The 12195-nt window shown below is 34.9% G+C and overlaps 2 protein-coding genes across 5 annotated transcripts; one reads left to right on the top strand and one right to left on the bottom strand.

Moving 5' to 3' along the window:
- The first annotated feature begins 709 nt into the window (after positions 1–709).
- On the top strand, positions 710–3175 carry LOC129901008 (probable carbohydrate esterase At4g34215). Of its 4 annotated transcripts, none has more exons than XM_055976111.1 (3): positions 710–870; positions 1824–2416; positions 2795–3175. In XM_055976111.1, the coding sequence occupies exons 2-3, from the start codon at positions 1880–1882 to the stop codon at positions 3014–3016; spliced, it is 759 nt and encodes a 252-aa protein (XP_055832086.1). In that variant the 5' UTR covers positions 710–870; positions 1824–1879; the 3' UTR covers positions 3017–3175. The 4 variants fall into 4 exon arrangements, with proteins under 4 accessions (XP_055832086.1, XP_055832085.1, XP_055832082.1 ...); XM_055976110.1 differs by having other exon boundaries at positions 1753–2416; XM_055976107.1 differs by having other exon boundaries at positions 1750–2416.
- Positions 3176–3511: 336 nt separating this feature from the next.
- On the bottom strand, positions 3512–10995 carry LOC129901252 (uncharacterized). The gene is made up of 10 exons (XM_055976382.1): positions 10815–10995; positions 9758–9835; positions 9351–9456; positions 8287–8425; positions 6975–7083; positions 6734–6870; positions 5827–5963; positions 5515–5621; positions 5176–5303; positions 3512–4005 (listed from the first exon to the last, which is right to left on the bottom strand). Exons 2-10 carry the CDS (start codon positions 9800–9802, stop codon positions 3939–3941), a joined length of 975 nt encoding a protein of 324 aa, XP_055832357.1. The 5' UTR covers positions 9803–9835; positions 10815–10995; the 3' UTR covers positions 3512–3938.
- Between the last annotated feature and the right edge of the window lie 1200 nt (positions 10996–12195).

Here is a 12195-nt window from a genome sequence, read left to right as displayed (position 1 = left end):
TCTCTTTTTAAATAACCAATAGGGTTCATTTTATCATGCGATCTCATTTATTGGTATCGATCTTTTATGTTAGTTTATGATCTAAACAAGTGGTACATATACTTCAGTATTCGACGATAAGGACATCGCCTAATCTGTGCCCATTTGTTAGATAATCATATCAATTTACGAGTGATCATTTAGATATTTCATCTTGTTCCAAGTGTGTCATTAAACATGCGTATTTTTAAAGATATAACGTAGTGCTTCATTTGAATAATTTTTAAAGATGCTCAGTCAGATATTGCATTCATAACATCATCATATTCCAGTCGTGTAAATAAAGCATAACCCTAAATATTTAAACAAAATCACGTAGTATCTGTTGTTGGTGGGAGGTGAAATATATTTCATAGAATTAGTTAAGATGCACGTAAGCTGACTCAAACACCACGATTATTAAAAAAAAGTTTCCTCTATATCAAAAACTATAAATGAATACCAATTTTATTTTGACAGGTCTGTCTTTATGAATTGAAAATTGAAACTAATTCATTTCAACTTGGTTGAATTCTTTGAGAGAACACGAGAATGGAAAGAGTTTGTTGTGGTTGAAACTTGAAAGACCTTTAAAACAAATAAAGAAAAAATGGACAAAATTAGTAAATAACCACTTTTAACAACCCCTTAGAATAATAAATATAAAATTTCAACATTCTTTGTTAATCTCTGTATAGCTGTTTGTTTCTGAACCAAACAACCACTTGATCATTGACCCTACGACGTCGTTTTGTTCAGCTTCTCTGAATTCTCAAATTCTCATTCTTCTTCATTCGGATTCAGTTTCTTTGGGGAATTTACTTGGATCATTTGCTTAGTCTCAAATTCCTAGTAATTTTCCTCTCCCCTTGCTGATTTGCTTTGTCGATTTAGTTCAATTTTTTTTCCATATGTGGTGTTTCCATAGATTAGATCTTCAGTTTGAAAATTTTAAATCCTAACTTTAATCAACCTTTACATTAGCATTAATAGCTATAATATGCTGTCTTATTTAATTGTACATTGTTTGGATCTCATAAGTTTCGTGTAATTTAGTGGGTAAGTTGATGTTAATGGGGAAAAAAAGGATTGTCTTTCCGTATTTTCGAAGGTAATAATCTTCCGATTGATGATTTAGGAGCAGTTTTAAAGCTTTGCTAGATGTATTTGGATGCTTTGTAGAATATAATCTATCAGTAATATTCTTCCTACAGATTTTCATTTTTTTTTTAAAAAAAAAGAATGAGACTTCTGTTTGTTTATTTTTTTAATTAAGCTTTTCAAGTATTTTTTTGATGTTGCAAGTTGTATAATTTTCGATCTAGGGGATATTTTATAGATTTTGTTTTCAAAAACAAACAATATGTGTCTAATTTTGGATATGAAATGCCAAGATCGAATTAGGAAGGGGAAGAGATTTAAGACTTGTTTCTTTTTTGGAAAGAGTGAATATATGATTGGATTAATCAGCATCGAGTTTCAATGGAGTGACATGGTCGATGGTGATTCATATAGCTGACCTAACTTGTTTGGGACTCCGTGTTGTTGTCGTTTATGATTGTCAAACACAGTTTCTGCTATAAAAGCAGTTGGATTGTTTATTCGTTTTGATTGAATGTATCCGTTTCAATTTTCTTGTCGTTTTGCTTGTAAGTGTACGTATATATCATGAGCCTAAGAAGGATTCAATATGATTCCCGTCTGTGTATAAATGATTTTTCTGTATAACAGCAGCAGAGGTATTGAATTAAGAAGAATTATTGGCAGATAGAGGGATTCTGAGTTTTTCACCATCTTTATCTTAGGCTAGAAAATACCACTTTCAATCGCAGCACTGAAACAGCGTCTTGAACTCTGAGCTATGGACTCAACCCTGGAAAGTGGAGCTTATTCCCCCAAAAATGTATTCATTCTATCTGGCCAAAGTAACATGGCTGGTCGTGGTGGAGTTGAAAAGCATCACTGGGATGGTATTGTACCAAACGAGTGCTCTCCCGATGCTTCTAGAATATTCCGTCTTAGTGCACACCTCCACTATGAGGTGGCACATGAGCCACTCCACTGTGACATTGACGCCAAGAAGACCTGTGGTGTTGGACCTGGAATGTCATTTGCAAATGCAATCAAGGACGTAGTGGAAGCTGTTGGGTTAGTGCCATGTGCTGTAGGAGGAACTGCGATAAAGGAGTGGGCACACGGGCAACACTTGTATGAGAATATGGTCAAGAGAGCTAGAGCTGCCATGCATCATGGTGGAGAAATCAAGGCATTGCTTTGGTATCAAGGAGAGAGTGATACATTATCTCAGCATTGCGCAGAGACCTATAAGGCTAATATGGAGAAGTTAATACATAATGTTCGTGCTGATTTGCATCTGCCTTCTCTGCCAATTATTCAGGTTAGCTAATGTAGTTTACTTCAAGCCTAAATGATGCCTGTTTGAAATAAGTAACATTCTTATTGCATATTTCTCTACAGTGAACATTGAATACTAGAAAGTAAGTGTTCTCTATGCATGAAATTAGTTTAGTTAGTAAACCAATGAATAAGATCGATACCTAGATACACTCCTCTTCTTCCCCCGTGCAGTTATTGTGAAACAGAACTAACTAGTCTAGAAAATCATAAAAAGTGTTGCATGAAATCGCAAGGCTAGTTCAAATCTGCTTGATGCATGTAATACTTTTCCAAGGATTTTGGCACTTGTAGTTAGGAATTTCATTGACCAAAGTAGCTGAATATTTTCACATGTTAACTGCTTTGCATTGTTGTACAGGTTGCAATTGCATCAGGAGATGAGAAGTATATTGAAAGGATTCGAGAAGCGCAAAAGGCGATTGACCTCCCAAATGTAGTATGTGTTGATGCAATGGGGTTGCAGCTGAAGGAAGATAATCTCCATTTAACCACAGAGGCTCAGGTTAAACTAGGCCAAATGTTGGCTGATGCATACCTTACCCATTTTGCACCACAAGAACCTTGTGTTGCTTCATCTTGAGAAACTTGCTGTAATATGTGTGTGTAAAAATATTTACTCAATTTCTGCAGCTCTTCATGTCTTTTCTTTAAAATGAGTATTTCCTTGACTGTATTTCTTCATATGGCTTTCAAATATTTTAAATTGTCAAATTATTATGACATATAGCACTTTATATAATTTTCGAATATGTAAAGTTAATTTCAAAGAACTTATAATTCCATCCAAATTTAAAAGTTTGACCCCTGATGTTAGAACTCTGCCACATTAATTGGGATAGAGAGAGTGGCAACTTGTGCAACAACATGTTTCTAGAGTTGGGTGCATATGCGTGTCTTGCTTGGACTTTGAGTTGGACATCTCTGTCCTGCTGGAAGTTCTTAAATCATAAATGAACATTAAACTTCTTCCTAGACATGGTTTTTTCTATTTATGTACACCTCACTATAGGAATTTATATGATATTCTTTTGGTTTAGTCGATTTGTTTTAATCTAATTACAAATAGTCTTTAGACTTGAAGAATTATACTAGATATCTCAAATTTGCAAATGATGTCTGCAACATGAGCCAAGGGAATAAAGAAAAACTTCAATGCTACCCCTTCTACAACCAAAAGATACATAGCTATCGTGTTGGTTTATGCAGGTAACCCACTAGTTCAATTTAGTGTGCGGGCCTACAATGAATATTGTTCGAACAGAGGGATTTCTTCAGCAGTTGTGAAATGTTACTTCAAACTCAAACAAGAGATATCAGTCTGGTATAGTCACATCACGCGGGAGGAAGTCAGAACTACGTGAGTCTTCAACTCATTAACAACTCCATGTGCAGAGTCCACCTCTTATCTCTTACTTCAAAAAAACATTCCACTAGCTTTATAAATTATAACTGACATCTTGGTGTATTGACTTCTATGATTAGTGAGGGTGAAACTGTTTATCTTATGTCATCTGCTCCCCCCGGCTTTCTGAGACATATTCGTAGTATTCCACTTCACCATAAAGTTTCCTGAAAGACGATAAATATGCAGTCATTTGAATATTAGGTGCCCCACAGAAGACCCACACAGAGGAAGGGGAAAATATGTTTGAGGACTTCATATAGAAGTTTAGGTATAGTTGACATGGCTTTATGTCAGCGCTAGCACCTTGGAAGCAAATGAGCATGCAAGACAGATAATACAACCAACTCCCTACTTATTAGTATCATTCTCTGGTAAGCAACTTTTTAAATATGGAACTGTTCATGTACATCCCCTCAAAACATTTTCCATTTCTCTTTTGAAGTAGCCACATGGGAAGTGTCCAAAATTCTTAACAATACACAATTCTATCCCAAACAAAAAGGAACATGTTCCACCACCCCATTTAGCAAAGAAAGATGATAAGCAAATTATTCATACAGTTCACACATGAACTATCTATTAAAACCACAATCTTTCTCCTCTTATTAGGAAGATCATCTTGGATAAGTACTGATTCACATGTAGCTATCTATCCAAGGAAGAAACCTCTAGGGATGAAATCTTCAAAATGCCCTCTCTAACTATTTTCGACTACTTACAGGGGAGTTGAAAGGGTGTCACTACTTTTAATAAGTTACTCTTTTTTGCCAATTGAGAGAAACAACGCTCTTCTCTACCTGTTCTTGTTACCTCCAATCAAATATAGCACTAACCACAACAACAATAAGGGCCCCCGTAGCATATTTCACAACTAATTAGTCCAATCATTGTCACTTGGCTAGTTATATTATTTTTTTTTGAAAAAGGACTTGGCTAGTTATATCAATTCACAGCTTATATGTGCAGAGGTGTAACAATGGGACTTGTGAACCCTGCCAATGTTGGACAAATCTCATAGTGAATAACGGTACAGGGATGAAAGAAAAGATTAAGAAACTTATGTACCTTTTCACAATTTAAATCCTTGTTTTTATTAGTCAGAAAACTTTTAAGCAACTTTTAGAAAGAGCAGACTGTAATTATGTAGAAAACAAAGGAAGGGGGTGAGGGTGAAGCAGATGTCAATAAATTATACCAGACCACAACATTCAAACTACCCATTTTAGGAATCAGAACACAACAACTTAATTTGGAAACTAACTGAACAGCAACTAAATTTGATCCAACACATCGAAATACGGGTGGAAGTAAGAGAAGCAGACAGAAAAACTTACGCTAGATCTGCCGAGGTATCTGATTTAATTACCGCCAGCCCCTCTGGGAGCCCAAGGGAAGAATAGTGCGCTATCATTTCCTTCAGGGTATGCTTTGTGCTTCTAATATCGTTATCCCACAATATACTCTGCAACCAAAGCACCCAGACCTGTTACTTACATTTGCAGTGAAAAGCATAAGGAAGTCAATGACTTAATCGACTTCAATTTCAAACAAACACGGAATAAATTTTAGTCTATTTCTTTTATATGCTGGATGGACAAAGCGGCTACTTTATTCAGAGTCTAAATTAACATGTAATAAGATATTGATTCACATCTGGTTCACAGATCGAATACCTTTCTCACATACTCTCTTTTGACATCTTCCCATGGTATTTTTCCCTCGGAAGAGAATATAGAAGCATTCCAAATGGCTCCTCTTGCAACCATCACAGATGAAGCACCTATAAAAAAAGGTGATATATGTTGCAAAACATAAGCAGAAACAACCATGTAGATATTCATAAAAACAGATATTTCTTTGTCATATTGTGCCAAACATTCAGATCTATTAATATCAATAAAAAAAAACTTCATCTAGAAAGTGCAAACTGATTCATCAGAGAACAATATGAGAACAAAGAGCAATTATAAAAAGAATAAGCACACCTGTTGCATCTCTAATACGTTGAAAATCCTCGTATTCAAAAACATCACCATTTGCTATAACTGGAATAGAGAGAGCGGCAGCAACATCAGCAATCTCATTCCACTTTGCAGGATCTCTTGGCCTGTCTGGAACTTTCCTATAGTTCAATCATCAATCATGCCGCATTTGTTAGTCAGAGGAAATATCAAAATACAAATATCACTTGATCCCAAGTTAAAACCCCCAAATAGGAGAACGCTCAGACAAGCAATCAGTGGTGATTCTTTATCCCAAAAAAAAATAAAAAATGAGCCATGACCATATTCCGTGGAATTTGGAAACAGAGACATAATCAGAGTAGCTGCAGAGAGAACTGTCAAATTGCACCCTCATAAATCAATTTCGCCGTGTTTCAAGATGTAGCATGTTCAATTTCTGTATTTTAAATCATCTACCACTGACAGCGCAGATATAATTCACGGAAAGCCAATTATGTGCATCACCCTACCCACCCCTCAACAAATGGAAGGAAGATCAGAACCTAAAATAATCCTGTTTTTCAGAGATGTGGTTAGTAATTCATGAATTGTCATCTTCAGAATGAAACTTCAAAATCAGTTAAAAGTTAAAATCACAAAAAAGTGAAAGGAGATAGAGGTCGGGGAAAGTAGCAAGAACATACTGAACAGCCAATACTTTCCAATATAACCAAGAAGCCTAAATGGTTCTTGTCCCGCTTCTAAGGTGGACTGTTTGAATCTACAGCAACCCCCACCTAATATTGGCAAAAAAAGACTCCAACAACTATATGATATAACTTGATACCCAAAAGAAGACAATCTGAATATTCAAAGGGTTGACTGGATGACACAGCACAAGGTTAGGTTTAAAAAGAACATAAAAGGCAGATATACAGAGATCACATACCTTCCATGGACAGCAAGCGCAGAGACACCAGTCTTCTCAATTCGTCGTGCCAATTCCACTGTATCCTGTGGAGATTTTAATAATCTAATCTTGCAAGTTACTGGTACATCCAAGTTCCTCCTCAATGTTGTCAAAATCTGAGTTAAGAAGAAAGGATTTATTATGAACAGGACATGCACTTCTATGCTGTATTAGAAGGAAATTCTACTACAAGGGTGAAGAAGCAAGAACAAATGCATACATCATGGATGAGCTCAGGCTTGCTCAAGAGTGCAGCACCCATGCCTCCACTAATAGAGAATGACTTGGGGCATCCCATGTTTACGTCCACTGCTGCTACATCTTTACACCTGAGAAAGGACAGACCATTAAATATTTAGATCAAATGCAGTGACTGAATATCAAATTGAAGGAAAATTGATGGTTTTAAACTCACACCTAGGTCAGAAGACCTCTTAAAAGAAAAGGCAAACAAACTCAAGCAAGTACTTTCGAGTTCCTTCACAATCTTAAGAAAGAGAGTAGATCATGAACCTTCACAATAATGCAATTGATGGAATTTTAAGAAAAATGTTAAAAGAAAAAATTTGTAACAAAGCAACTTGTTGCACTTCAACATTAACAAGTTCAACTAAGACAAGCTTGTTAGTTTAAAAAAAACATCAGCTATATCCATAATCCATAGAATGTCAGAAAGTCTGTAAATACTGCCAACAACATGTTAACTCAATAATTTAGACATTCATTGCAGGAAAAGATATGACATCATTGAGAAAAAGAAAAGCAAAAACACTCGAGTTCATCTTCAAGGCAGTTTCTCAGGAAAATTAGTAGACGAAATCGAACAAGACCATTTCAGCATTTCTAACATTGATGTACAATATTGAAATCAGGAACATATAAATTCTACCTCGTCCCTCATCTCTCCCAACCTGGAACCAAGGAATTGAGAAAATGTTTCATGGCACGAGAAGACTTCTGCAAGTGCCATTTATATTCAGAGCGATAATGGTACAACTTATTAGGACCTCCATACCGGTGTGAAGTAGCTATTAACTAGTGGCACCTATATTTTATCTTCATCAATGAAATTCATTCTTTTTTGTGGGGGTCCTTTGCATGGGAATCCAATTGTTGCAATAGAAACTGCTTGCCTGGTTCATAAACTCTAAAGAGTTCTTACATAGCCGAGATAGATATTCTACATAATGCATCCCATTACTTTAAAAAAATACCACCACAAATGTCAGAGTATATTGAAAAATAAAGCAAGTGGAAACAAAAGTGTAAAAACTTATCAACTACAGGGAGACAATTTAATATCATCATAGGCATACAATCCTATCTGGCTGTCTATAAGAATGTGGATGCGTGTATGACCATGTGAATATTAGATTCTCTGTGTGTGTGTGTGTGTGTGTGAGAGAGAGAGAGAGAGTGATTGTGAGAGAGACAGAGAGAGACAGAAAGAGGGGGTCGGAAGGAGCAGAAGGAATTAAAGTACAAAGATTATATTAGGGGAGAAAAGGAAGAAAGAACTGAATGAAACATACACTATTTCAGCAGCTTTGAGAGCCCTCACGGCATCAGAAGTGCCCATCTGAAATACAACTCGATTTCGTTCCTCGGGGCACGTTCTGAAAACAACATTATCAGTTCCCTTCTCCAATATGTCAGTAGTCCCTAAGACATCTAAGGAATAAGGGATAAAACTCATGAGAAATAATTTAGATGCACCAAGTTTATCAACTTTTTTTCTTTTGCCATCTCATGATACTAGGTAACCTGCATTGAAAGACATGTTTTGCTAGCATTTTATCTTTCCGCTTTTATTTATTTCCCCTTAAAAGATAAGTGACTTTGAATCCTATTCATCAAGGTAATACTACCTAAAATTATAAAGTAAAATAGCACGGAATAAAGCATAGTGCCATTTTAATAAAATATTTATCTCTCTACGATCAAATAATATATTATATTCTTAAAAATCAGCAAGGCATAAAGCATTCACAGTATAATGACTTTGAGTAAATCTTCCCCACTTAGAAAGATACTGAATCAATTACCGGATCACATGTAGACTTTAGCAATGTACGTGGCCTAGATAATAACTGACAAATCCATGTTTGGTATTCGAGGGGTAATCAGCACTAAAACTAAAACATTCAGCTTTACGTTTAAAAAGTTTTGATATATTTCTCAAATATTCCATTTCAGCTATGAATCCAGGTAAAACGTTCTCACCATCAAATATCTTCAATTACAAGGCTCATTTTTTTTTACAGAGAGACACATAACATGATGAAATTCAAAAGTCCTCATCCTTCATTCATTAGCATGAAAATATTAACAATGATAACTGAAGAATAGAAAATTATAGAGGTATCCAAATTGACATTTACAACACAAACAGATCAAGGTTACAGTCATAAAATAAAGGATCTTGCACAAAACAAGACCGTGTCCTTGCTTCCTTGGTATCTTTAGAAAGTGTTGGTAACATCCTTTCACAGAGGTAGGTATATCTCCACATATTACATGATACTTAATGCATACAACAAGCCAGTTAAAGGAGAATACAGACAGAAGACAGTAAAAAAGATGAACAAGAAATTACCATTAACTCGCCGCTCACATTTGATGATCTTATGATCAATAATCTCCTCTCCATAGGTTATGTCTGCACCATATTGGGCAGCAAGCAACCTAAACGGCAATGTACCCTGACAGAAAAATAATGAAAGCATAAGATCCATAGGCATTGAAGAACAACATATAAGAAAGTACAGACGTATCAAGAGAAGTCTTAAGACTCTTAACTACACTTCCTAGTGAAGTTAATAGCTCCTAGAAGGACAGAAATGAGCTTCGGAAAAAGGAATACAGATCTAGCAACGGGAACATAAACAAGAAGCAAGCACAGAAAGAAAAGTACAAGTAAAAGATACCAAAAAAGAGAAAGCAAAACAAGAGAAAGAAAGAAGAAAAAGATGCTCTAATTTAATTTTAGTTGAAGATACTTACCACTCTAACCATTGGAGCCAAGACAAGCTTGTTTCTGTACTCCATCTTTCTGACGAGGTGGATCCGTTAGTACAATGCCTGAGATAATAACAAATGCTGACCATATTGAGGATCTTGAAGAAAGAGTTGCAGTTTATGCATAGCAGTAATGCTTCTAATTGTACACAATTCCTGTAACGCCCATGGTTCATGACCAAGATTTAGTGGTACAAAATAGAGAAAAATTGTAAGGGTCTTCTCTATCTTTAAAAAGGTGAAATTTATCATCTTTTTTATTGACAGTGATGTTTGGGCCTCCTGCTACAGCTCACATGAAAAGTGCCAGGTAAAACCCGTGGCTAGAACTTGAACCTGGCATCTCCAGGTTCTTACTAGCCAGCTTCCACACTAATAAACTGGGCAGCCTGCTACAGCTCACACGCAGTCGCAGACTAGCAGGTAAACCTGCCCATAGCTATAACTTGAACCTGGCATCTCCAGTTTCTTACTAGCCAGCTTCCACACAAATAAACTGGGCAGCCTACTACAGCTCACACGCAATCGCAGACTAGCAGGTAAACCTGCCCATAGCTATAACTTGAACCTGGTATCTCCACGTTCTTACTTCTATTCCCTCGGACATATATAACATAAGGTGTATGGTTACAGAAGGTGGCTAAATCATAAAGATGATTAAAACTAAACCTGGACGCTCTAATTATTCTAAATAAATATGGAACAGCAAAGTATTCCCAAATCTATGCTTCAACAAACACATTGTATACACTGCTTTGGATCTTACTGTATATGGACAGTACTACCACAACAACATACCCAGTGTAATCCTACAGGCGGAGTCTGGGAAGCATAGGATGTGCACAAACCTTAACCTTACCTATGCTCTAATTATTCGAAATAATATATGTTAAACAGCCAATTGAACCCCAACCGATGTATCAGCAATTGCAGTTTCCGAGTGACAAATAGCGTTCAACAGATACACTGTATATATAGATACGAATCTCAAGGTATATAGGCAGTAATACAGAATAGAAAATACGAGGAAATAATAATACACCTGAAATCTATCTCTAAACTGAGCAGGACAAAAGAGCTGGTCAACGGATTTTACTGACGTTTTTGCCTGAGAAGACCAAAAACGCCGGCGGCAACCAACCGCGGCGGAATATCGGACTGGTTGCAACTCGAGCGGCGGCAGTGTCGGGATTTTTCTTATTGGAGGGGAAACCGAAAAAAAATTCAAGGCGCAAATATTTTTATGACAAATTATATTTATCAAATGACTCCTCATTAATTTACAACTGTTTAGATTTTGGCTCACCAACTAAAGTTATTTTTTTGCTTAAAATAAGTTTTAATAAATAATTGGATTTATTTGGATGAACTTTTAAGGAGTTTATAAATTGAAAATAGCTTATAAGTCAAAAAAAATTGATTCACACATTTTTTTTTTTAAAACTTATAATCAGTTTTTAACTTATAAGCTACTTAAAAATAAGTCAATCCAAATAGGCTATTAATCATTTATTAATGGAGGGAAAAGTTTATTTCGACAGAGTAAGCTTCATATGTTGTCATTTTTCATGTTCATCGAATATATTCAATCTTAAGAATTTATATTTGTCAAATAAAAGTTTAAATTTCAAGATTATTAAAGCTGGAAAAAAATTGATTCTCGACTATAATTAAAAATAGTTTTCCTAAAAATGGATTGAAACCAGTCTCTCGAATGATTTTAAAAAGGAACAAATAAAGAATTTTCATGTGTCTCAATTGAAAGTTGATGTGTGCTCAAATTTACACTAAATCTGATTGTATTTATTGATAGATGTTGGAAGGATGTCAAAATAAATCGGGTCTTGACCATTCAAGAATTATGAGGGGAAAAAAATAGTTTCAAGAAACAAAAAGACCACATATTTATGTACAAACAATAAAATATTCTTTTAGTTCACTTTTATTCAGCATATTTAAATTTGATACACTCATTAAATAATAATAATTAACATAATTATTTTATCATAATTGATGTTAGTATTAAATTTTTAAAAATGATTTGGTAATAAATAATTAATACTAAAAGTAAAATATGAAAAAAAAAATTAATTAACTTTTCTTAATATGTTAAAAGTAACAAGTAAAAATAAAATCTATATATAAAATAATAAACAAGTAAAGTAAACGAATGGAGTAATCTAAAAATGATGGACTATATTGATTTAGTCTTTTGTTGGTATGTTTATTCACGCAAATCAACATCAATATACATTTTTGTGTTGGCCGGTGAAATTATATCTTGATGGAGTGCCAAACATACTCTTATTGCTACTTCCATTATGGAGGATGAATTTATTTCTTATTTCAAGGCTATCTTACATAGTGTATAGTTGAATTTTTTTATTTATTGAGTTAAAATTGTTGAGTCAATCTCTAAGAAA

This window comes from Solanum dulcamara, chromosome 8, assembly GCF_947179165.1.
Source record: "Solanum dulcamara chromosome 8, daSolDulc1.2, whole genome shotgun sequence".
In the NCBI taxonomy this organism is placed as follows: domain Eukaryota; kingdom Viridiplantae; phylum Streptophyta; class Magnoliopsida; order Solanales; family Solanaceae; genus Solanum; species Solanum dulcamara.
The sequence above is the reverse complement of the archived record's forward strand: the minus strand, read 5'-3'. Positions and strand labels throughout refer to the sequence as shown.

Coding starts and splice junctions, on each gene's coding strand:
- LOC129901008 (XM_055976111.1), top strand. CDS start 1,880: ATGGACTCAACCCTGGAAAGTGGAGCTTATTCCCCCAAAAATGTATTC. Junction 2,417..2,794: donor CTTCTCTGCCAATTATTCAG/GTTAGCTAATGT, acceptor ATTGTTGTACAG/GTTGCAATTGCATCAGGAGA.
- LOC129901252 (XM_055976382.1), bottom strand. CDS start 9,802: ATGGAGTACAGAAACAAGCTTGTCTTGGCTCCAATGGTTAGAGTG. Junction 7,084..8,286: donor CTCAAAGCTGCTGAAATAGT/GTATGTTTCATT, acceptor GTCCTTTCTCAG/GTGTAAAGATGTAGCAGCAG. Junction 5,964..6,733: donor GCGCTTGCTGTCCATGGAAG/GTATGTGATCTC, acceptor ATTGAACTATAG/GAAAGTTCCAGACAGGCCAA.